General features: G+C 35.7%; 1 protein-coding gene across 2 annotated transcripts; it reads left to right on the plus strand.

The window, feature by feature from the left end:
* The first annotated feature begins 2615 nt into the window (after positions 1-2615).
* On the plus strand, positions 2616-25405 carry LOC144435976 (dual specificity mitogen-activated protein kinase kinase 4-like). 2 transcript variants are annotated; one of them, XM_078124623.1, is made up of 12 exons: positions 2616-2918; positions 6448-6541; positions 11096-11156; positions 11705-11818; positions 12764-12883; positions 13775-13891; positions 14519-14570; positions 15171-15298; positions 15926-16003; positions 16732-16877; positions 17480-17525; positions 18409-25405. In XM_078124623.1, the coding sequence occupies exons 1-12, from the start codon at positions 2879-2881 to the stop codon at positions 18508-18510; spliced, it is 1098 nt and encodes a 365-aa protein (XP_077980749.1). In that variant the 5' UTR covers positions 2616-2878; the 3' UTR covers positions 18511-25405. The 2 variants fall into 2 exon arrangements, with proteins under 2 accessions (XP_077980749.1, XP_077980751.1); XM_078124625.1 differs by having other exon boundaries at positions 2616-2900.
* Positions 25406-25499: the final 94 nt, after the last annotated feature.

Below are 25499 nucleotides of genomic sequence, written 5' to 3' on the forward strand. Positions count from 1 at the left end.
ATACTTCGCGTATCTTCATGGACCATGATATGGGTAAGAATATACATGTGTATATCAGTTCCTGGGTGTCAGTTCAATAGATTACCGACCGAATTCTACATGCACCATCAGACGTTGTGTGTAGTGACTTGCATGGATGCAGCACTGAGAAGAATTTTACCAACATCTCCAGTCATTCGGACTACAGCATCAATCCTTGACAAGTCATGGCACATATCCCGATATACTCAGTTAATAGTGTATTTTCCTGTTTTCGTTCCAAACATACTTAATTTTTACTGCGAAATTATATTATTTTATAGAGAATCTCGTTTACTTTACTTTATTTTACTTTTTATCTATCCCTTTCAGCATATTTCTCTGGTAAAGAGATATACGGTCGATGTCCATGTACTTCTTTTATCGAGTCGTCAAGTCCAAAATCCCATTCGAACGTGGCTTGACTACTGATTATATATATAGTCAATGCAAAGTGCATCGATGTCATTAGTGACACGCTAACTCTAATATGCTTGCATGTCTAGCTTGCCTTGCCCTACTTGTATGGGTATAGTGTACATGTATGTTGCACTATCTACAGCCATACAAACTCATCTGAGCGTATTTTTGAAGAAAGCTCTGTCCGAAGTGCTCTGAATCAGGAAAAAGCTTCGTCCTTTGAATGATACGCGGCTTCTTTTTTTTCAACTATCGTCGTTTATACTTCGACTTCCATGTTTTCCCATGGGTTTTCGCATCGCTGGATGGGCGTGGGGTGGGGTGGGATGGGGAGAGGGACGAGTGAGTCAAGTGACAACATTCACAATCAAGTCACGGTCACGGACTCGTACACGCCATGGCATGCAAGCATGGCTATCTCTTGTATTGCCCTTGATAGACCGTTATATCCTAAGCAATGCACGTAGATACATACACCCAGAAATCAGCGATCACGATTTCAATCTTTGTTTACTGTTTACTGATAATATCGACCACTGATTAACAGTACAATGTCTAATTTATTGGTATTTTAACAATTAGCGTGGTTGGCTGATAACAAAAATGGTACTCCAGTTACAACTATTGCAGTGTTAACATGGTGACATTCAAAAACCGAGCCTCCGCGCAAGATTTAGTCTTGTCACCTACAGATAATATTGACCACTAATTGACAGATACAATGTCTTGCAGTAAGTACTTTTTTAGTGAACATATTTTGGTTTTTTGATGAAAACATGTCCGAGTTGCAGCTCGTGCAGGTTTAAAGCTTTTTTTTTTTTTTTTTTTTTTTTTTTTAATACTAAAACCGTAAACAACAAATTGTATACAGGGTAGACGGTTGCAGTATCCGATTTGCTTTCAAAATTCAGAATATATCTCAAATTATAATTCAAGCCTCATGAAGTATTCGCTGCCTCATCTAAATTTGTAGACGAATCACACACATACACGTATGCGGTGTGTATGTGTATGTGTGTGTGTGTGTGTGTGTGGGGGGGGGGGGGGGCTACCATACTGAGATCCCACAATACATAAACTTATCAAACAATATATACCTTATTGATGCAATTCACTGAACACAGAAACGATTTTGTTAAAACTAATATAGAATTGTTTAGAGGTTAGATATTTTGACTACTAACACTTGAAGCGTGAATCGTTTTCTCTCATTCTTCATACATGCATCTGGTTTGTTTGTTTCGTCTTGTTTGTTTGTTTGTTTGTTTGTTTGCTTGTTTGTTTCTGTATCTGATTATACTAGTCATATCTTCTCTAATTCTTTAGTAATGTATATTTTAATGTTTCTGTTAGTGCTGCTCCTAACATGCTTAGTGATTCCCTGATAAAAAAGGGATGCAATAAATAAATAAATAAATAAATAAATAAATAAATAAATAAATAAATAAATAAATAAATAAATAAAGTACACACATTGTCCTGTTCCGAGTCAAGTTGTGTTCTGTCTTCACATCAGTTTCGTGACAAGTACTAGGTTTCGCTGTTTATTGAAGTATCAAGACGCGCACGTGTGTTTAGGGAACGTTCAATTGTGCATGTATTTATACTACAGCTTGTTTAATGAGAGATGATCCACTTCTTCTTAGTTTCGATAAATGATTGCTTGCCCTCACAGACACTGGATATGGGTAAGGTCATCCACAACATGAAGTGATGCAGCCGTTGTTGTCGTGATGTCAACTGAATATTCTTATTCTACCAAAAATTACCTAGAAAAAGTTTATCAAGTCATCAGTTTCCACAGACAACTTCTTAGTTGTCTGTGGTTTCCAGTACAATAGAACAATATTCTCCCGAAGGCATTGTCTTGAGAAATATGTATATAGCACAAGTTCACAAAAGAGAACAGAATCGCAAAGTACCTAGAAATTCACAAATAAATGCGACAGTTCACCCACAGTTGTCTGTGGTTCACCACATAGAAGAGGAGTTAAGGCAAAACCACAATTGTCTGTGGTTCACCACATATAAAACGAGTAAGGCAAAACAACGTTTATACCATTCATGTTACTTTCTGTGCCACTGACTATATGGACTCAGCGTTAAATGTTCGTAAATAACCAGTAACTTAGGTGTTCTTATAGAATCACGAGATATCATTTGGACATGCGTAATAGATGACCCGTGACGTCACAAATTCCCTTTACGGGGATATTCCCAATGTTGATTTACCTTGTGTGTGCCTCTGATCGATTCATTTTGATCACAAATATATCCACCGAACACCATCAGATACAAGTGGGGGTGCAATCCTTTGAAAGTGATAATACATTGGTTGGTTTTAGAAAGTTTGTATCGTAGCAGGAGATTCGACAGTTGCAGGAGAGACAATTTCTTGTGGACGAACAGGTCCCCTTGCGGTACCGACGACACGGTGACAATGGCCGCTCCTCCGCAAACAGGTATGCCCGAAGATACAGGTAAACTAAAAATAATATTGCACGATAACCGTTGGATTGACGTGTTTATACGTATAGGTACTTTTAGGTAAATGTCACTACAGTGTATTTTGTTTAGAACAATTTGTTTTCGTAGAGACGTTTTCACGAGTTTCGGAATACCTGACGTGAAGAAGCACTTCTTGACAAACGTCACTTGAATGTGCTTGGTTTAGTCGTTCGGTGTTCAAACGTTCTGCACGTCTGTATTACACACATGCATGTAATTGTTTATTACTATAAAGTGCCAATGTTGTGTGTTACTACCTGCAGTTGTTGCTTATTTATTTGTATTTTCGCTGTCAAAATTGTGTCAATTTCGATGAACCATTTAATCAAAAATATTAATATTTCTTCATGCCACTAAAAAACTGATGTCAGTCGAAGATGTTAGATGGCTTAACACAGTATTTACGGGTCAAGGTTGGAGGCTTCCCTGTGTGCTGAAGACTAGATCAGTGTTATCAACAGTGGCTGTTTTACTGTTCTTTATACAGCGTGGGCGAGAATTCCACCATGTCAACTGACCTCGATGCATTGCATGGGATGCATTATATATATACATGTAGCCTTAAAAACGTTACTCATAATCATACGGGGTTAGAAGTACATATACCGTGACTCATTGCAAATCTATTTTGAACAGTTCCACGTTTACCTGCTCCACATACTTTGATAGTGATTGTAGCATGACATCATACATTAAAAGTGGAGTTTATGTTGACAAACAAACAAATATGCAATGACACATAATTCAGCTGGGGGGGGGGGGGGTGTCCATATGCCACTAATGTTGTAGTAACTGTTGACAAGTTTATTGTTGTTATGATGGGATAAGAATGGGATATTGAGATTAGCACTCAGTGTTACACTCAAACTTTTGTGCAGACATCCTGTATTACTCACTCAGGTAACAATACCATTGTTCACACTTACCCAGTGTAAAGATGTAGACAAAGGGAAGTGGAGATATGTGAAACCATGTATGTATAATATAGGACAAATCATAAGGGGTCATGTATTCCTAGTACTAAGTGTTTTTTGTCATTGGGATGTCAGGAGGTAAGCTAGTTTATCCTAGTCAATACAATTTACAAATTATGTCTGTGATGACAGGATTACAAAGAATGCAGATTTACCATTTGCTGGAAGTGACCCTCATGGCTTCTTATCACAATGACGATGCCAAATTAATAACTTTTCAGCAAAAGATGCACCCAAAATGAGGTTGTAGTAGTATAAATATAAGATGTGTTTCTAAGTGATAGCCTGCTAATGACCTTGCCATATATGATGGACTGTGTTGCTTTACTATAAGTTATAACTGAGGGAGAACAAACTGTGTACTGTACATTGTATAGGAAGGAAATGCCCAGTGTAGTCATAGACCCAACATGAAAGTAGGGTCTATGGTGTAGTTAACATGGCGTCCACGCTTTAGTTTCATCATGGATATACAATACAATTCATCCATGGTTTCATAATCCTGTCTTCAGCTTCATTGACTCTTGGTGTTGTTATCAGGTGTTAGGATTGTTTATAACTGTCATATTCAACAAATCAGATGGACTTTTAGAAACATAGCAATAATAAAGATAGTTTCTTTATTGCAGATTGAACTGCATGACTTAGGAAGCATAGAGTATATAGCAGATATGTACAAACATTTCTATCAAACATACTGAAACTAAGTAACAGAAAACTCATTGAGTCAATTTCAAGTTATTTGCCTGAGATTGAGAGAGGCACAGCCCCAACATCATCCTTTATGAATGTGTTTCATGTATATAAAGTTGGTCTCAGAATGAGATAGTCTCATATTCAGCATCAGATTCAGCCTCATATTCAAAAAATCATGATAACACCAGGAAAGAACAGTCAAACAAGAAATAATAATGGTGAAGCCACAGGAAATGTTCCCCTTCACTCACTTGATGGGAGAGGGGTTGACTCAGCTTGAAGTTTTACAGGAAAAAATCAAAGACATTTGTCATCAAGACATTTGAGAAAGGTCAAAGTTCAGCTGATTTGTTTATTGGTAGGTGCACTGTTCCAATGGTGTATGTATTGCAGCTTTTTAAAAAGATTTTAATCGTATTTTGAAAGTCTAGAAATACTATTTTAGTTACTGTGGGTGTGAAGTGTGAGAATTCCTACAGCCCCTATGGTGTTATTTCTTGTTTGACAGCTTTCGTTTGGTGTTATTGCAGATTTCCTGTTTCTCATATATGAGACCACAATGACAATGTATATGCGACTGAATCTGAGGCTCAGTATGAGATTAGCATAAAGTCATATTGTTCTCCAGTGTGAATCTGATTCTAAATCTGATTCTGAATCTGAGACTAACTTTACATGTACACCCTTGTATGTGTTTCCTCATCCATCACTGTCAACATACAGTCTAATTACACTTTGTGATACTTCTCAGTGAAATTGTAAAGTTCTGGTAATGTACATTTTAACCACTGACAACCACATGTAGACCTTACATGGTATTCTGTGTAGGGTCTATGCCTAAAGGGGATCTTCAGTAAAGTGGTTCCACTCTGAATTTGCATAAATAGGTATGTCAAGATGAGAAGTGCAGTATTGCAGACTCGCACAGTAGCACAGAATAGGCTACTCTTTACATACAAACATGTACATTGTACCTCAAGGAGAATCGGGGTTTGGCACAGCAAGAAATGTGTTATTACCGTAGTCCCAGTGGGCACAAGTGAGAGGTTTAATAAGGAATGACACATTTCTGTGTGTGTGTGTGTGTGTGTGTGTGTGTGTGTGTGTGTGTGTGTGTGTGTTTGTGTGTGTATGTGTGTGTGCGTGTGTGCATGCGCGTGTGTGTGTGTCTGTTTGTCTGTCTCTGTCTGTCTGTCTGTCTCTGTGTGTCTATCTCTGCCTTCTTGTGTCTATTTGTCTGTCTGTCTCTGTCTGTGACAGTGTCTGGCTGTCCATGTGTCCATGGAAAGCTCTACCTCTTACACACACTATCCAAATGCCACATGTTTGTACCTTAGTAATAGTTTACATGTAGTGTCATGAAATAAGCTTCAAATCAGACACTAACCTTGACCTTTGTCTTTGAGGTCAAACAGCAATTTGCCCAAAACTTCAGAAGTTTTGTACATGGAAATTCCATTCAGGTGTCTACACCCACTTTGTTAGATAAGCTTTCTTGTCAGACACTGCCTTTTGACCTTCACTGTAACAAGGTCATATTGTGAAATGCACAATAATAAACATGGAAGTATTTATAGTTCTTCGGGCCAGCATTTAAGCCTCCACACCCATATTATCAGAAAGGCTGTCTAGTCAGGCTGTAGGCAGTGGAAGGGGAGACCCTGTCTTATGTGCCAATTGTTGGACCTACATTGTAGCATATTCTTTTTGGGGCCTCGTCAAACATAGAAAAATTATGCAATTTAATGTAAACTATCATGAATTGAGCTTACAGTTTGTTCCCTACACCTTTTACAAATGTATCATATTTCTCTTTTTTTACCACCTACAGGAAAAAGAAAAAATCTGAAATTGAACTTTGACACTGTCAAGTTCACTGCAAAATCACCAACAGACAGTTTCACTGCTGGACGTCCAACACAATTGTAAGTGAACGTATTTTGTACTTATCTCTTGAGGGGGTGATTTCATGTGACCATCAGAATCAGCAAGCTAGCTAATTTAGGATTATTAAATCTCCTTAGTTTTAACTTTTACTGTACATGTATTTTGTGGTTTTATTACTGATGCCAGTTAGCAGTCTCCTTTGGAAGTCATTATGCCGACCAGAAATCAACTGATTTATTTTTTTATGATGAGCCTACCTGGTAAAATTGTAGGTAACGAGAATAAGCTCTTTTTCATCTTGCGACAGATCTCATGAGACGTATCCATAGCAACCACTTGAGGGTGGTCAAGCTAAAAGTGTCAAACTCTTAGCAACACTAGTTGTTCTCAACATCATCGCACATGGCCATGGCAAAACCTTGACCATGATCACGTTTGACAACCGTTGTTACTAGGCATATTTGCATATCTAACAAGATCTGCAACGAGACATAAAAACCCATATTATGACAAAGTTTTCTTTATTAAGATATATGCTTTTTCACCCATAGGTACTTTTTAGGAACCCTTTTCAGGGTTTACCACAATTTTGAGAAATGAAGGGGTACATATTAATTTGCATACAATCAGCATATTTTCAGATCTTGACATTTGATAATGAAATTAAAATGTTTTCAACATCAAAAAAGGTTTAAAATCAGTTAGATTCCTATTTCCAACATTGATCTGTTAAGCAAATGAGAAAACAGAAAGTATCAAGGAACTTATTTCAATTCAACAATTTCAAACTTTATAAACAGGTTAATTCATCATGGCAAAAAGAAAGAAGGGTGGTCAACACAAATAAAGGGGTGGCCCCACATGAGAGGGGTGGTGCACCCCTCAAAAAACTATCATGAGAACACTGCTTTTGTGATTGTGATGTTGTACATAAAACAAATGGAAGGGGAGGGGGCTAGTGTTGAAAAAAAGCTATTTTGTTGTCTGTAAGTTTCTATGGTAACTGTATAATTTTGTTGCACATGGAATTTCACCTGGAAAGATATATAGTTGAACCTTTGCCCATTGTAATCTGTATTTGCATGTGTTTGGCCATTGAGGTACTTGTCATGTAGCTCTGTAAGTTTGAACTTGTGTATTTGACAGATGATAATGTCTGTACAGAATTCAACAAGAATCAGTTTAAAACCTCCGACACAGTAGAATGCTATGCTACATTGTATGGTGGCAGTGCTCAGCTGTGTTATCTGTTTACTTCACATCTCAATAATGACAACCGTTTCATTTAAATATTCCTTTGAAATAACATGTGATGTAACAAAACTAAGGTTATGACATCACTATGAAAGGCCTGCTTATTACAGAGTAGAAACATTTTCCCACAAAGGCAGTCAATCTACTTCATCAACAAAACGTTCGTATCTCCCAATGGACAGGTTGAAGGAATGTGTTCTGTCTGTGTCCAGACATACCGTATCTCTAACATGCACAAGTTAATTTTATTCAAACATTGCATGTACACTGTGACATACTATTAGTGGGCATAATATGCATTTCACTTTCATGACCTTATCAAATTTAACCAAGTGGTGACCGTATTTGTCATTTAAAAATCCACTACACCTACAATACATGTAGCTCAGAAACTATGATGTACATGTACATGTACATTGTAAAGAGACCCGATTCATATTAGGAATGACCCATGTCTGTCCATCTGCTCATGTCTCTGTCTGTGCGTGTGTGTATACATGCATACAACCATTTGTGGATGGCCATATCTCAGACACCCACTTATTAATTTCAAAGAAATTTGGCACAAATGTTAGACACTACTGGGTAAATACGCACTAATTTTATTTTGCGACCTTTACCATTGTGGCAAAAATGGTGGCCATACTTATCCTAAAAAATTGCACATTTTTCTTACTCCTCAAAGTTTACATGTATGTCCGTACAGATACTATTCAAGTGTCTACCGCCACATTATCAATGTTGACTTTTATAATGCGACATGACCTTGTCAAGTATGAACTTGAACTTTATGTTCAAATGTTGAAATCATCACTTTTAGCTCAAATGAATGAAATCCACAGGTACTGTAGGGACAAGTTTTTTTCCAAGTACTTGTTTGTCCATCCAACCATACACATACATGTACTTCTGACATGCACACGCCAATTATGTGCAAACATAGCATCAGGATAACATACGATATTCCATTTGTATACCCTTAGGGGCCATGTCATTTTACAACTGACACACAAGAAACATAATTCCTATGTTTTAGTTTAATCCCCCTTCCCCTCCCCCTCCCCCCTTTTTTAATGCGAGATGGGAAAATGAACGATCTGTGCTATGTACATGTAGCTACAGTATTTCATATACCATTTCGTTGGTAAATAAACTCAACTTGCAATTCAAATTGTAAAACATTTGACTGTCTTTGCAAAACATATTTTGAACTTTGAACCAGTTCTCATGCCTTTATAGTCTTCATGTTGTTTCTGTCATTTTTATTCGCACATTTTCGTTATTTCTACATGTTGATTTTGACGGTTAATGAACCACCATGTTTGATAATCAAGTTGACATGTTTTAACGATCATGTGAAAAAATTTACAAATCTGTTGGAATTACTACACCTACATGTATTGCTAAACAAGTATTTTAGACCAGGGTTCGCACGGTCCTGGAAAACCCTGGAAAACCCTGGAATTTCACACCCTCCCTGGAAAACCCTGGAAAACCCTGGAAAAATGCGCCCTACCCCTGGAAAACCCTGGAAAATGATCATGTTCAATCGATCGATTAATATTGACGATCGTCATGTCCGTGCTCGAGCCACCCATTCATATCATTCTGAATCTCGTAAATGTGAAATCGCGAAAATATTTTCAAAGTCTTTCGCCACGCAGGGTGATGAATCAAAATTCACGCCGATTGAACCCAGACAGTCAAGCGATCGTTCCACGAGACACTTTGCCCCACAGACCGTGCGTATTAGTTGAATGGGCGCCGCAGTGTTTCTTTTGATCTTGCATATATTGCTACTCCGTACATCTCCCAGTCATCATTTCAGGGACATGACATTGTAACAGTCCCGGCCGGGGGTAACATGTACAGTAGGTCTGTTAACAAGATTATCATAACACTGTAGCGAGTATCAAAGTATCATCAACCTCAATTAGAAATTTTTAAGCTCAGCGCACAAGTCGACTGATACTACAAGCTAGGGCTAGGGCTAGGGAAGTTCAGTTGAATTTCCGGGTTGTGGAAGTACGGTTGTGACTTTTATTTTGTCGATAAATGGGTATTTGTGTTACATTTTCTAAAAGAATAAACTACTGTTTTATGTTGTCGGTACAGTAACATTCGTCAATGGTCGCGATGTTCCGCAACTCGTGGCATCGGTACATAAACATCGAGACGCAAGCGATGAATGTATTCAGTTATTCATAGCTCGAAATTTCGTTAAGTAAATGACGTTTTTATTCACAATTTTGAAGAAAAAAATTATTTTAGGTGGCTTATAAATCTAGTAACATCAAACCATACAATAACGAGGACAAACTTTAGTTTTTGATTTATTTTTCTGGATATGTCTGAATTAGACTGACGAATGCTGCGACTCAATCTTACACGATCAATGCACCAGCTTGACGAAACGGCTACTTAGGGGGTAGGACAGAGGTTTCTCCGTTAATCTTAGCGTGTAAACATGGTTTTGAAACCAATATCTTGCATAGTGTCGATTGTCTTTAAAATGTTTTGTGACATATGGGAACTGTTGTTGATTTTTCTCGTCCACATCAGACAATTAGATGTCATTCAAAAAATATACTTTAGTGTCAACACCCCTGGAAAATGGCCAAAATCAATATGAATACCCCTGGAAAACTGATGAGAAACCCCTGGCAAGTCCTGGAATTTTGTTTTCCTTTAAGTGTACGAACCCTGTAGACAATCAAACTTTTGATTTTCACTTTAATAGAAGGATTTAATAAACATCAATCGATCGAATCAACTTGTTGTTAATGCCGAAAAAAAATGTTTGCAATAAATCACATTGTTTTCGAGATGTGAGAATTCACGTCCAATGTGTGACATTGCATTGGTAATTTCTGGATTTTCATTTGTATAGGTATCATGATATATCCCAGCATGGCTCAGTTTAAAGCTTTCGGATAGGTGGATTTTGACCATGTTCTCTCCACACAGTATAATCAAATCAGTTAGCGTGAAGGTCCTATAAAATGAAACCACCACAATTAAAATATCGGCTTATCATACTAATACTAATCACATACCACTTTGTAATTTGTTAACTTTCTTTGGAAAGAGTCACATGCCGGACATACAATGTAGTATAGTGCAGTGTTGTTAATATTTGTGTATGATGAAATCACTGTTTCTAAACAGTTTCTAAACAGTGAACCTGTCTAGAATTTGGCATCAAGTAATCCTCAAAGCTATGCCGGATGTTAGCCTAGGTGTCTTTCACGAAAACTTGCTTGTTATGTAAATGTATCAATCAATTCAGTTTGTAAGGAAAGTGATTGTAATTGCTTTGTTTGTTTGTTTGTTAACAGTGAAAGATTGTCCTCACATCGTTTGGAATCAACTGGAAAACTCAACATTTCACCAGAAGAGGTAGGTATTGCTTGTTGGTTTGAACTCGTAAAAGGATTGGGTTTTGTGGAAAAGTTGAAATCAGGTGAATTATAATATATCTATGACTTTCTTAAAACCCAGAGTTGAAGAGGATATCAAAATTCAGATAGTACCACCAAATGTCTGCTATTTCTTGTAGTGAATCCTGATTGAAAAAGTCAAGTGTCAAAGTTTAAACAAAACCACATTATTTCTTAAATTTGTAAATGTTGTTCAATTTCATGTTATAGAAATATTGTTGAAGGTTCACAAAATTGTTAAAACAGAATGTTTTTTTGTCAAATAAACCAATGTTCTGATCACAGTCATCTCTTATCAATGGTGCAAATGGTTGCAATATTTCTCAAAAGGCTGACAACCTATGTATGTATATGTGTAATTACAAAAACTTGCAAGAAAGCAAGTCCATGATTACAGAGCTTAAAGTTAACTTTGACTCTCTACTAGTAGGCGATCAAGTCTTAATATGAACATTCAGTATATCTTATACATTTTATGAAACCTTATAAATCTGTTTTGATTGACAGACATATGAATTCACTGCTGATGATCTATCAGATGAGGGTGAAATAGGACGAGGTGCCTTTGGTACTGTCAACAAAATGTTCCATGAAAGAAGTGGACAAGTTATGGCTGTAAAGGTAATATAAATCTAGGGACTTTTTGTAGAAAGAAAAACAGAAGAGAGTAAGAAATGTATATGTTTTGTATCATGTCAAAACGTGCCCATTTAGTTGTATGTGTGGTATGGAGCAGAGCAGTAATCGGTGTGCATTTGTCCATGGTTTATGATATTCATAAATTTATTTCAACATCTTTTTATTTTGGATCATTCTCACTGCAAAGACCAAGTCTCATCTGAAGTTATTTGCTAAAGTGTAGTTTGACAGACGTGGAAATGCGTAATTTCAAATAAAAACATTCAATAGGTATATCCAAATTTCAAGATCACACAAGTGGTGTGTTTTGAGTGTGGGCAGAAGTAGGCATGATGACATTTGTGTGCTCATTTTGATGTAGAGTGATTCAAAAAATTGACCAAGTGTCTTAGCTGGAAGTACGGTAGTCATATTTATATGGCGCCCTCTATGGTGAGATTGTTTGATAATTTAAAAGTAACTTCCATATTAAATTTTCTGAATTTCTTAAAAAAGTGAAGAGAATTAGACCAACTATGGAGTACAGGCACAAGGTGTTTCGCTCTAAATTTGAGAGAAGATGAAGCGTGATAATAAGAAAAAACATGGAATTTATACTCTTCTTATTCTACATATTATGCCGTGACAGTGCTCATCTACGTTGTTTGGTCTATGATGCTCAAAATACATGTATGTCTATTACAACTGCTAAAATCATCATTTTCCCCCAAACAATATTTCATACAATTTGCTGGTGGGAGTGTGATTATATGATTCCCCAATATTTTTTGAAAATGCTTGTGTGACATAAGGGTTTTGTAACTTCTTGTCTTCAACTTGTAGTGACAAGGCCCCTTAAGTCACTTGTAATTTCCTAAGACAAATGAAGACAAATATTGGGGAATATAAAATATCTAAGTACTAATTTGAAGTTTTGTCTGCTTTCAGCGTATAAGATCAACAGTCGATGAAAAAGAACAGAAACAACTCCTTATGGATTTAGATGTTGTGGTGAGAAGTAGTGATTGTCCATACATTGTACGATTCTATGGTGCTCTATTCAAAGAGGTAAGTAGACTTCTAAGACAAGCTATCAGTTTACTACATGCTGCATCCACATGTTGTCTTGTTATTGTGTCAGACAAGAACATTTGGGATACTTGGCAAATGAAGCTTATATCAGCCCTTTTGCAATGTACATGTACAAGAAAAAGTAGAGCCTTATCAACTGTGTAATTTCTGCAAGATGTTGTCATAGTCTGGCAAGGAAAATCATAAATGCAAAATTAAGTTTTCGTTTCTTCCATCTGATCCTCAAGTGTAAACACCAATATTTTAGCAGTAATGTTATTATAAAATAAAATGCTGCTGCACGTACATGGTTGTACTTTGACTACAAATTTTAGGCTAATGTGTTGATCAAATATGTTCATATACTTGGAGATATTCTGAAGCCTTTCTCTTCTCAATGAAAGCAGGATATTTTTATCCACTATTTCTATATCAATAGCACAAATACATGTAGTTGCATTTAAAAAAACTATTCATATCAGCAAAATGAAACATTTTTTACATCATTATCCCAACACAGACAAACATCTTGTTACATTTTTATCTATCAACAGTTCCTAATAGACAAACATTTTGTTACATTATTATCTATCAACAGTTCCCCAACACAGACTAACATCTTGTTACATTATTATCTATCAACAATTCCCTAACACAGACAATCATCTCATTACACTACCATCTCTTATCGACAATTCCTAACACAGACAAACATCTTGTTACATTATTATCTATCAACAGTTCCCTAACACAGACAAACATCTTGTTACATTACCATCTCTTATCGACAGTTCCCTAACACAGACAACATCTTGTTACGTTATTATCTATCAACAGTTCCCTAACACATACAAACATCTCATTGTATTATTATCTCTTAATCAACAGGGTGATTGCTGGATCTGCATGGAGCTCATGGCAACTTCATTTGATAAATTCTATAAATTTGTGTATGGACAAGATGAAACAATTCCTGAACCCATTCTAGGCAAAGTAACATTAGCAGTAAGTTCCATAAAGCTGTTTAGCTTTGCTATGTTTTCAAGAAACATTTTACATCTAGCATCCAACATACATTGTACACATTAACACAGTATCAAGTTGTAAATACATGTAGTAACCACACAAAATGAATCTGTACTCGGAGACTAATTGACAGATTTGTGTGTTATTTTATTGAAATGTTTGTATGGATATCAGAATGAGAACTTGATCGGAGCAAGATTAGATAACCTGGTGACATGCAAATTAATTTTTGATCGGTATCGTTAATTTGGAAGTTACACCGCATTTGATTTGATCGTTGGTAGGGATGTCAAGATGATGAAAATTCGAGGCAAGACATAAATAAATGTTAAGCAAGGTTGATATAAAAATGTCAAACTGAGTAATTAAAGTAAGAAATGTAAGGTGGTTTGTACAAAGGTGCAATTTGCACTGTATTTGAATATTTTTAATGTGTAGATGTGATATTTTAATATAACAAGTAGATTGGTCATTTCATACATGTGATTAAATAATTGTAGCTGACATTAATTAGGACTAAATGACTGTGTTTTCTTTCATATTTTGTTTTACTGGGTGATTTTTCTGTCGCAGTACCACTGTATTCATGTATGTTTTCCTTTTCAGACTGTTCAAGCACTAAATTACCTCAAGGAATCACTAAAAATAATGCATAGAGGTAAGTATTGTACACAAGGAATTATTAAAGGCCAATGTTTGAATACCGCATTGTTACATCAGTGTAACCAAAGGGATTTAAAAAAATAGGATCATTCTGGACCAACATTTTCTTTAGCTCTGCTATACTTTTGACGTAATTTTTACCCTAATAGATACATACTACATTTATATCATACCAGTATATTGATGGCGCAGAAAGATCTGATTGGTCTAGACATCAAACTAACACGTCTAAAATAGTGATATATGTGTACAGTTGGCACACGTCCAAGTTGTGATATTTACAAATACTACTTCTAGTTCACTTTGTCATCTGCTCTAAATGTCATTGTCGGCAGTGAACTCTGTGAATTGCCAGAGGAAGAGTTTTTAAATGAAACAGTCTGGAGCCGTTTATAGCTCGCTATAGCTCATGCATATATTTTGTTCACTGGTCAAAACCTCTTGGTATACCAGCCCCATGGTGTGGTTTATTGCTTAAACTTTTTTTTAAATACCCGAAAGTCGTGGCACAGTGTATGGTATGGCCAGTCCCACTTTTGACTATTTGGGGAGGATCTCTCTGGTTGTGACATCAGATTTTCTGTTTATTTTTCAGATGTCAAACCATCCAATATTCTCTTAGATCGCAAAGGAGACATCAAGTTATGTGACTTCGGTATAAGTGGTCACCTTGTAGATTCAATAGCTAAGACAAGGGATGCTGGATGCAGACCATACATGGCAGTAAGTAGACTTGTTTCTATATGATACGATTTAACTATTACTACGATCATTTCCACTCCATGATCTTAGCAATCATAACTCGTATCATATAGGCACTAGACTAGGCCTAGGCAGTAAGTTACGTCAGATAGATTTGTTGATAAAATCAAAATGTATGCATTAACAATCCAATAAAAAGAAAAGATTTGAACGATCAAAATTTATTTAACAAGTGCCATTCGTTAACTTTCAAATTTGCTGATTGGATAGTTTGGCTTTAATAAATAGGAGCAATTATTGCCAAATTCAAATATTGTCAGATGTTTTGTTGCCCTATGACTTCCTAAATGTTGACTAATTTTATCAATATTGCTGCCTAAAATTTCATTGTAGTTTATGTCTGTATACATGTATTGATATCCACTAAAAACAGTAGAACTGTTGAAGAATATTCTATTTCTCAACTATATGAAATTACTGAACATACATTGTAGATGTCTGCCATTTTTATATATAATGAATGTGAATGCCACAGAGTAGTGCCTGATACCGTCTAGTGACTTTTTCAATAAATTTTTTTTGAGTGGGCGACAAAAAAAACTGAAGTTGAGTGAAATTTAATCAGATGATATATTTGTTTTTTGACAGCCTGAGAGGATAGATCTTACAGCTACAAGGCAAGGTTATGATGTCAGATCAGATGTATGGAGTCTAGGTATTACACTGGTAAGTATGGCTGAATGAAAATCTTGTCGTTGCCCGACAAACAGTACACCCATCCTGTGAAGTTAGGCCTATCAAAAGCAGGGAATCGACAGTTACTTTGGAAGCCCATTCATTAACAGACTGTACTGTCCTGCAACCCAACTGCAACTGTCATATAACCCAACTGCTATGTAACCCAACATATTGTCATTCAACCCAACTAGCTGTCATGCAACCCAACCGTCATGCAACCCTCATGTAAGGTGATGCTAACTGACAGGAGATAAAACTATTCACCTAACCTACAACCTACTGTCATGCAGCCCAACCGTCATACAACCCTCACATAAGGTACTGTGTACAACAGTAATTCAGCAGAATTTGACCACCTAGGCATGTCAGAAAAGTAATAATTTGTGGTCGACACCATGATTTTCCGTTCCACGTACTACTTGTGTTCTAATTCTATTCTATTTCAACCCCTTACCATGAGGTAAAATGCAATGACAGGTACCAAAAATATGTAGTAAGAACGTAATTTCTAATACTTTCTCTGCATAATACCCCCTGTGCCCTAGTAAGATATGTAATTTGTAATAGAGTCACTGACACAATTCATAAAAAGCAGCTGGCATCATTTGTAATAACTGCTTAAAAATACGTTTGAAACTATGATGCAAATTTTGTTAAAAGATTGTGTTTTGTTCCTTGTTCGTTATATGCCAGGGTGTCTGTCTTCAATCTTGCAGATAGAGTTAGCCACTGGTAAATTCCCTTACAGGAAGTGGAATAGTGTCTTTGATCAACTAACAGAAGTTGTCAAAGGAGCTGCACCACAACTTCACAATGATGATAGACTTTTTTCTCCAGAATTTATCAATTTTGTAAATAGTTGGTAAGTTTAAAAGAAACAATTCGATATAATATATTGATATATGATATTATTGGTAACATATTTGTGTAAAGAGGTTTTGAGATTCACCCTCAAACAAAGTACATGATTTAGATTGGCAATATTTGAGTTTCAACACCAAAGTTCATGATTTAGTTCTACGACTGTGATGTCATCATATAACAGAGAGATCACTACTCACTAATTTAGTAATCATTCATTGTTGCTCCCAACTTGTTGTTTTCTATGCTGCAGAAGTTTACCATGTGGAAGTTTTTTTGGTGAAGTTTTTTTGTGGTAAATCGAAAATTAAAAAAAAAATGCAGTGTGTATGATCACAGCAAATCTCATTGAAGGTGGTTTGTAAAAGGAAATTTATGTTGTTAGACTATGATGACTACAGATTCAAGACTTTCTGGTGGAATGCAAATCATGTATCACCTCTCACATGAGGGATAATCATTTCTATAGGAAAAAAAATCAATATGATGATATATGGTGTCCATTGACATTTCTATCTTTTAAAGTGAACTTTCATCTCCTTGTGGAAGATTATCACAGAATTATTAATGCTAATTTCCTCTATTTGGATCTTTCTTTTCTAGTCTAACAAAAGATGCAACAGAGAGGCCGAAATACAGGGAACTATTGGTAAGGATGTTTCTTTTATCTTGTAAATTGTGTGTGTGTGTTTGTGGGTGTATGTGGGGAGGGTGTGGGTGTGGGTGTGGGTGGATGGGGTTAGTTGAGGGAGTGTAGAGAGTTACAATCAGGTCTGCTGTCTCTTTGAAAATGCTGTCTAGTGTTTTCATTAAGAGCAATAACAAGGTGAAATCTACCAGAGTTTCATGACAATGTGTACTTTATCTGGGCACACCACCATAATTCTGGTACAAGAATTGGAACTCTTTTCAAGTTTTATCAGATTTCTCCCATCTCTGTTATTGTGGGCTTCCATAAATTAGCAAAACTACTGGCCATGTGGTTGTGGTTTGGTAATTACATTCCTTCTGATATAGCTGGTAAATTACAACAACAGCCATCGTTACTTTGTGGTTACCTTGTCACAGTGATGTTATTAATTATGATACATTTGTGAACTGCCAACATTGAAGCATTGATGACCAGAACCTGTTACAAACAGGGAAAGTAAACAACTGAATTGGATTAAATAAAACTTGGCACAACATGTTGGAAGTACAGAGACTTGTATAAATTACATTTCATCATTTGATAAGAACAGCTGAGTGACCTCTTTACATAATAGTTCATGTTCACTAACAAATTTGATATTCCCCTGACATTTCATGCACACATATAAAGAGGCCATAAAAAAGTACTTATCAAGCGTGAAATGTAACAAAAGTGTCTGCTGTTCCAATATGCAGTGACAAGTGCTGCCAATCCAATTCATTTGTTTACTTTCCTTGTTTGTATCAGGTTTCGTTTGTCAATGCTTAAATGTTGGCAGTTGTACGTGCAGTGAACAGAAAACATTGTAAACTGTTGGTGTCATTTCTTTTTTTTTTAACAGAAACATCCTTTCATCAAGAGATATGAAGAAATTGATATAGATGTTGCTAATTATTTGTGTGATGTCTTAGATAGGATGCCACAGACACCCATTTGTGAATGAATGAATGAGTGAATGAATGAATGTATGCAACTAGTACTAGATATAAAATGTATATAATATTTAAATATTTTAAGACACAGAAACTGCCCATACCTGCTGAGTAGCAGCCAATTTCAATATCTTAGTAGTTTGTAAAATTGTAAGGGCACTAGTAAACAAACTGGTAATTCAAGTTTGGATACTGTCATGCAGGTTACTAGTATAAACATAGTATTTGATAAAACTACTCGGGCAATTGAGGTCTCAGTTTACTAAGATAGACCCAACCAGTGTGCCCTTTAAGCCAATTTGAATTGCCACGGATGGACACAATTTCTAGTGACGCAACAAAAATTTGGTGTTCCCCAATCTCTTACTACGTGGCAACTCCAAGAAATCCCAGTTCTTTTGACTCACAACTACAAAATCGTGCCATCATTAGAGGACACACAGGACCCAACCTAAATAGTGAATCAATGTGGTAGATTACACAAATGGGTGATAGTGGTTCCTCTGTTGTGTGAATCTAATCATAGACCCTACATGAAAGGGTAGGTGCTATGATCTAATCACCCTAATCTTATGATCTAATCACCCTGTGATCAAGATAGTGTAAATGTTGAAAAGTCCCCAAAACTGTGCTTGGCAAGATAATGGATGTCATCAGAAATGCCACCCTACTGTGAGTATAATGAAACAAACATCCATTCAATAGCTGATATCAACATGTCACAACTAGTTTGTATTAGTAAACCGAGACCTTGATTGCCAGCGTAGTAAGTAATGGTTTTTATCAACTATAAATGATTGTAGAGGTCTTTACTATGGCGCTACATTGGAAAATTCTTGAATGTGATACACAGCATGTCCAATAATTACATTGGTTGTCTTCAAAAGTAGCCAAGCTGAAACAAGAAATATCAGCACAGATATTGAATATAGCAGAGAGATCATTGATAAATTGAATGGCAGTATCAACCAGTTTTGAAAGTTAATATAATGAACAAAAAAAAATGAATTTTTGCCCAAACAGAACATAACCAGAAATAGGTTGAGTTATACACCGTACTCTGGTTACCCACATTACAGTTATTTTGGAAAGAAGTGTAACAAGAGGGTGCCCACATCAACAAAATGTATCTAAAACAAGTCAGTTCCTAAACATTTTGTCCAGAATGTTATGGACGGGTGATAAATTTTGTGAAAGGTTGTATTACCAAAATATCATGGTCTCACTGCATCCAAATAGCACCCCTAGTGGCCAAACTGTACAATCTTTTGTCTTTCCAATAACTGGCTTTGGCGTATTGGTGAGACTTCCTTAGGCAACAGTGATATGCATAGAAAACTGATTATTGCGTTCCTACACAGCAGCATGGGCAGACTTTGTGATACTTTGAATTATCATTGCTCAGTATTTCTAAACTACCCATGGCTAATTTGTCAACGTTTAGAAACATTTTACATGTATAATATACACAGATAGCAGACAGGTGGTCAAATGTCACCGTTTAGAATACATTGTATAATACACACAGCAGACAGTTAAGTAAAATATCACTGTATACAATAGAAATGTATAATACACACAAATAGCCGACAGTTAGCCAAGTGTCACCTTTGTAATAACATACACAGATAGCAGAAAGTCATTGAAGTTAAATGCATGATTGTATCATTCAACATTTTCTTTAAAATTTTCTAAAAAAAAATGTACTTGAAAACCCACTAGAAATATTGAACTGTAGTCAGATGACATTTATATCCAAGTGTGCAGATGATAACAAATAGCTAACCCCTTGCAGTCCATAGTGCCCGATAAAGACCTGCTAGGGCTGGTGTTATTTGGCCACAACATGCTATTATAATTGTGTCATTAAAAGTCATGTTAGCTAAATTTTTTGTCACATTTTATAGACTTTTTTTTTTTTTTTAAGGTAACTTACTTTTGTTGTTCTAAGAGTGTGTTATCACCGTGTCAAAGGTCAGGCTTTGCATGTAGCCCACAAGCTTACCAAAGACATGCTGTTCACAGGCATTATCTGAAATGGCATGTGTGGTACTAAGTGTAACAGAAAGTGGCTTGTGAGTGTTTTGTAGACTCATTTATCAACATCAACATAACCAAGGCAGCTTAATGTAAAGTAAGATACATTGCAATTGTTTTGCTTATTTGGAATTATCAGTAAAATTCAGGTTGAATTGGCACGTGCAGAAAAGCCATACAGTTAGAGGGCTTTATAGTAGAGTTCAAACTCGACATCCTTAAAGGGGCTTTACAACTGTCACATTCTGAGTACCTGAAATAGAATATTACTACCTAGTACTAGTAGTAGGCGCATCGTAAAAATAACGAATATTCAATTTCCTGGTCGACACCATAGCTTCCACTCCACAAGCTTCACATACATTACTATATATAGGTCCGCGTGAGAATAAGTCAACCTTCTTGTTCTATTTTGACCCTCTAGCATGAGGGAAAATGCTATTGCAGGTACCGAGAATTCAAAGTCGTGAGTAAAAATGGTGTACTTCCTCAGTATTATAACTGTTTGTCACATGATATACTGATCATTTGTCTCAATGTTCCTTTGTTAGTAGTTGATGTGTTTAATGAATATTATACAAACTACTATGACGCAGGTGAATATTGAATGCAAGTTTCAAAGTATTTGTTGGCTAAAATTACAAATGTACATGTACACAACAAAGGATTATGTTCTAAAGATGATACTATTGAAGTTTTTGTAGGGTATATATATGTGTGACAGTTATGAGTATCTGCCTTTCTCATTGTTACTGTGTGGTTTGACTTTCTTCTCATTATGCTATCTTAACAGACAGGGTCATCAAATTTACTGCATTGACCTATGACAATATACCATTTTCCAGTTAGCAAAGAAATGATAGATTTCATGGTTTGGGCCACTAGGGGTGCTGTTTGCAAACCTCTTTGGGGTGCTGGAAATGAATGCCAGAATAGTTGAGTATTAAAATTTGTCATGTTCTCGATGTACTGTTTTAGTAACAGCTACCAGTAATGAAAACATTCTTAATTACTATGTAATGCTCTGTTAAGAACACACGAGTGCTTTGATACACACATTTTGTTCATGGCTTTTATCTATTGCTAGCCAATCAGTTGCCATGATCAAATTTAGCCCTCACTTTGCCAAACCTTGTACACTCTCTTGCGATCGTTACATGTGGAGTGGTTTAAATTTGGTAACTGAAATATGGGGTATTGTCACACTATCACATAAAAGGACTAGCAACTCCTGATATATGAAAATGAAATTTGCAAATTTTAGCAGACATTTAGATCATCAAGTCACTTTTCTGTTGATAGGTAGTATTTGTTCAAACAAGGTTACATAGACACTGTGAAATAAATAAATTGTCAGAAATATGTTGAAATTGCATTCTGTGTTATCGAAGAATATAATATGTGCTTATTGATATAAATGAAAATAATCAATTGTCAACAAAATAAAATAAAAGTCACATATTCCCAATGCTGAATACTAATTGGATGAACTTTTTATCAAATTCAAGTGTCTTGATGAACCTCCATGCTATGAGCTTTGTGTAAACAAACTATTTAATAATGTAAGTAATTCCTAGTAAGTACTAGGAAATAATGAGTATAATTTTTGACATTCAACATAATTTTTCATGTTGCCTCCAGTAGGCTGCATCATGTTGAAATTAAATATTCCATGGTACAAGCCTTTCAACTTATCCATAAATATTTTGTGGCAAATTTCAGGATTTGCATTGTGCAACATTGTCTTCACACTGAAACTAGAATTGTCTTTTTTGTGATAAAAGTAGAATTATGAAAAAAGTGTCCTCCTGTGTATAGTCTTTGAACTGAAATCTAGATGTTTCTATCAATGGAGACATGAAAATGATAGTAAGAAGAAATGCTGATATAGAGAGACAAAACAAATTGGATTTAAATATCCATGACCTTTCACCCTAAGCTTGTTGTGTGTTATTTAAACACTTCCTGTAATTTTGAAGAGTAGGTCAAACTTGTCATCAACAGACATATACACCCTGTCCCTTTTTGAATCCATTCAAACCCAATTCATGAATCGATTCAGTGAATTCAGATTGAAACTGGTTTCTGTCCCCACGAGAATACTGAGCAGTGGATTTGAGTTGATTCACTTTTGCTTTTGTGTCAAACTGATCTACATCAAACTGGTTCAAGAGGTGGTTTCAAACATTTAAATAAATTGGATTTAGTGCATATGGGGGAAAGGAGAACCGACTTTGATTCAATTTCAAACCTATTCCAAATAGCAAGTCAGGACAGGACTACAGTCTGTAAGGTACATGTCAGGGCACCCTCTCACATCTGCCAACTCCTTTCACAAGAGCAAGGTCGTCGAGGGCAGAGTGATGCAACATATCTTACACCCTACAACAGACAATGACATCAGACTGAAGAAACTAGCACTGCAAATATGCAACAAACATCACTTCTGGTAATATCATATTAGATATAGTTATACTTCGTTATGTTATTCCCCATTGATTTGTATTTGTTGACATGGAAGTGTACTGTTAGACACCCTTTGCAGTACATATAATTCATTATATATTCTTTGCTAGGTATTCATTGTTATTGTGTAAATATACTTCACAGTTGTCAAACTTGTTCCATTTTCACATTTATTTATGATGTGTCTGAGTAAGTGTTTGTCCATGTTTTTTTTTCAACAAACAATCTGATTATGCCAAAACTAAGATATTGTACTAGAGAGGGACAAGAGATGAGCTGTAAGTGTCTCAGCTTGTTAATGCAGATAACATGCATACCGTGCTTTCAATGTCAATACCACATATTTTTACAAGTCTTATTAATTGTGACCTGGGCAGTTAAAACAAGTTATGACTTGGGAAGTATGTCACACAGTAAACAAGATCTCATGGGCAGAATGTAGCTCATTAGAAATGTTACGATCTGCTGGGCAGTATGAAGCACTGGTAAAGAATCAAGACAGTTCTGTAATCTATATACACTTTACAAATGTAAATCCTTCAAGACAAATTGTAGAAGGAATTTGTAGTTGTATTTAGTTGCTTCTTATGGAAAATATAAAACAATCATGCATGTGAGTAAGCCATTCCTTCATTATCCTTAGTTTACATCATGTATGGTCCTTTCTTGCAAACCAGAAATGATATTTCTTCAGCGACACTGCAAAATAACAAGTCTTAATCGGTACCATGAAAGAGATTGGTTTATGACGATGTTGTGGTCCTTTTTCCTGCAATTGACATGCTAGTAGAGTTTGATTTTTAGCTTCATGTTTGATACAGTATATCATCAAATGGAGGCAAAACATTTCTGAGGCGTGCCCTACGTTAATACAAAGCATTGTAGATTATTGATATCATATTGTACCCAAGGAGTAAACCCCGTTTGGAGTGCATGTGTGTAATAGAGCATTGCTCACAAAATATCCAACTCTTGTAAATACTATCAAACGTAATCTGTGCCATTTGACTACCCTCCTGAGAATGACTAATTGCAAGTTCTTTATGTGTAGTAACTTTGTACTATGTGATTTACCAGACTAATGGCTGTTTTTATCATATCATATTTGATTCACTAGGAAAGTTACTAATTATGCAAAAGTACAAAAAATAATATAGTTCCTATTCATATTTCATTTTCTGTTAGAGTCAGCTGATCAGTGTAGAATCCAATCACCTGTCATCATTTATTTCGGTGTATCAAAATTTAAAATTTAGAATTTTGTTTTTCACCATTTTGTCTACAGGATTCTATACAAACGTATGTCTTTACCACTTCAATGACTACAGACTTCTGCATACTTTTCATATGTTCTGTTTAATCTGTTATCAGTTTTGTGTGATTTTTGTGGTATAACCACAAAATGTGAACAGTATTCTGTAGGTCTGTAGAAAACAGATTGTTTTGTAAATTTTGCCATATTTAGGGTTGTTGTCTTTAATAGTTTATTTAAGGTATGTCATCATTAATGCCCTCCTTGGATTACTCAAGGCTGTACTTCAAAGGTTGTAACAACAAAGGTGTATATTATGTGAAGGAATCTTCGCAGAAAACATGATATTTGTAACTTAGTGCCATATCTTGATTGAATGTTATAGTGTATCTAATCTTTGTCATCATGCCCTCTTTGATTGCTCTGCATACTAATTACCTGTAGTATTAGTTACTTGTGTATAATAGTAATGATGGAATGAACTTTCTCCCGCTTAAATTACACTGACAAATATTTCACTTTTTCCAAAACTTTTCACATAATCATGACTTTATTTTGGTGTGTAACCGTAGCAATGATGTAGATCAGTGATTTGATTCCTAAATTTGACATGTAAAAAAAAAGAAGAGAGATCTTACAATGTAATTGTCCAGTTTTGTAAAGAAGCGGTGAAATCTGTCTCCTTAGTACAATGTTTATCATGCAACCTACAATGTCTGTGAGTGTTGTCTGGTTTTTTTTCTGTTCAAAGTGTAGTGCTACACAAAGTGAACATCATTCTGATGGGCTTACAACTAATATACATCAGTCAGTAGGCTATGTTGACCAATTGGATAGTAATCATTGCAAAGTTTTCCATTTTTAGAAGTAGATACATATTAAGAGAGTGGCCTCATGCATGTCAGTTGCATTCACCCACCAATTAGTGCCAGTTATTGTCCAATGACATGCCAAGAGTTGAAAACCTTGTTTTCAGGATAATTTAATATTTAAATCATCACAAATATCCATTGTAGCCAAGATTAATTTCAGGACTTGTCAGTTTTTTTCATTTCTTTGTAAACTTACAAAGTATTTGTTTGTAAGGAAGTTTTTCAAGACCGTCTCCTGTGTAAAAATAAAAAAAAATGACAATTTGAAATAAAAAATTCTTCCACATTATTGTCTGTGTACATGTGGCTTTATTACTGAACGTACTTTCAAAGTGTTATCTTACTTTGAATAAATTAACCAGGTCTGTATAAG

Source organism: Glandiceps talaboti, chromosome 5, assembly GCF_964340395.1.
Source record: "Glandiceps talaboti chromosome 5, keGlaTala1.1, whole genome shotgun sequence".
Taxonomy (NCBI): domain Eukaryota; kingdom Metazoa; phylum Hemichordata; class Enteropneusta; family Spengelidae; genus Glandiceps; species Glandiceps talaboti.

Coding starts and splice junctions, on each gene's coding strand:
- LOC144435976 (XM_078124623.1), top strand. CDS start 2,879: ATGGCCGCTCCTCCGCAAACAGGTATGCCCGAAGATACAG. Junction 13,892..14,518: donor TAGGCAAAGTAACATTAGCA/GTAAGTTCCATA, acceptor TTTCCTTTTCAG/ACTGTTCAAGCACTAAATTA. Junction 17,526..18,408: donor CGAAATACAGGGAACTATTG/GTAAGGATGTTT, acceptor TTTTTTTAACAG/AAACATCCTTTCATCAAGAG.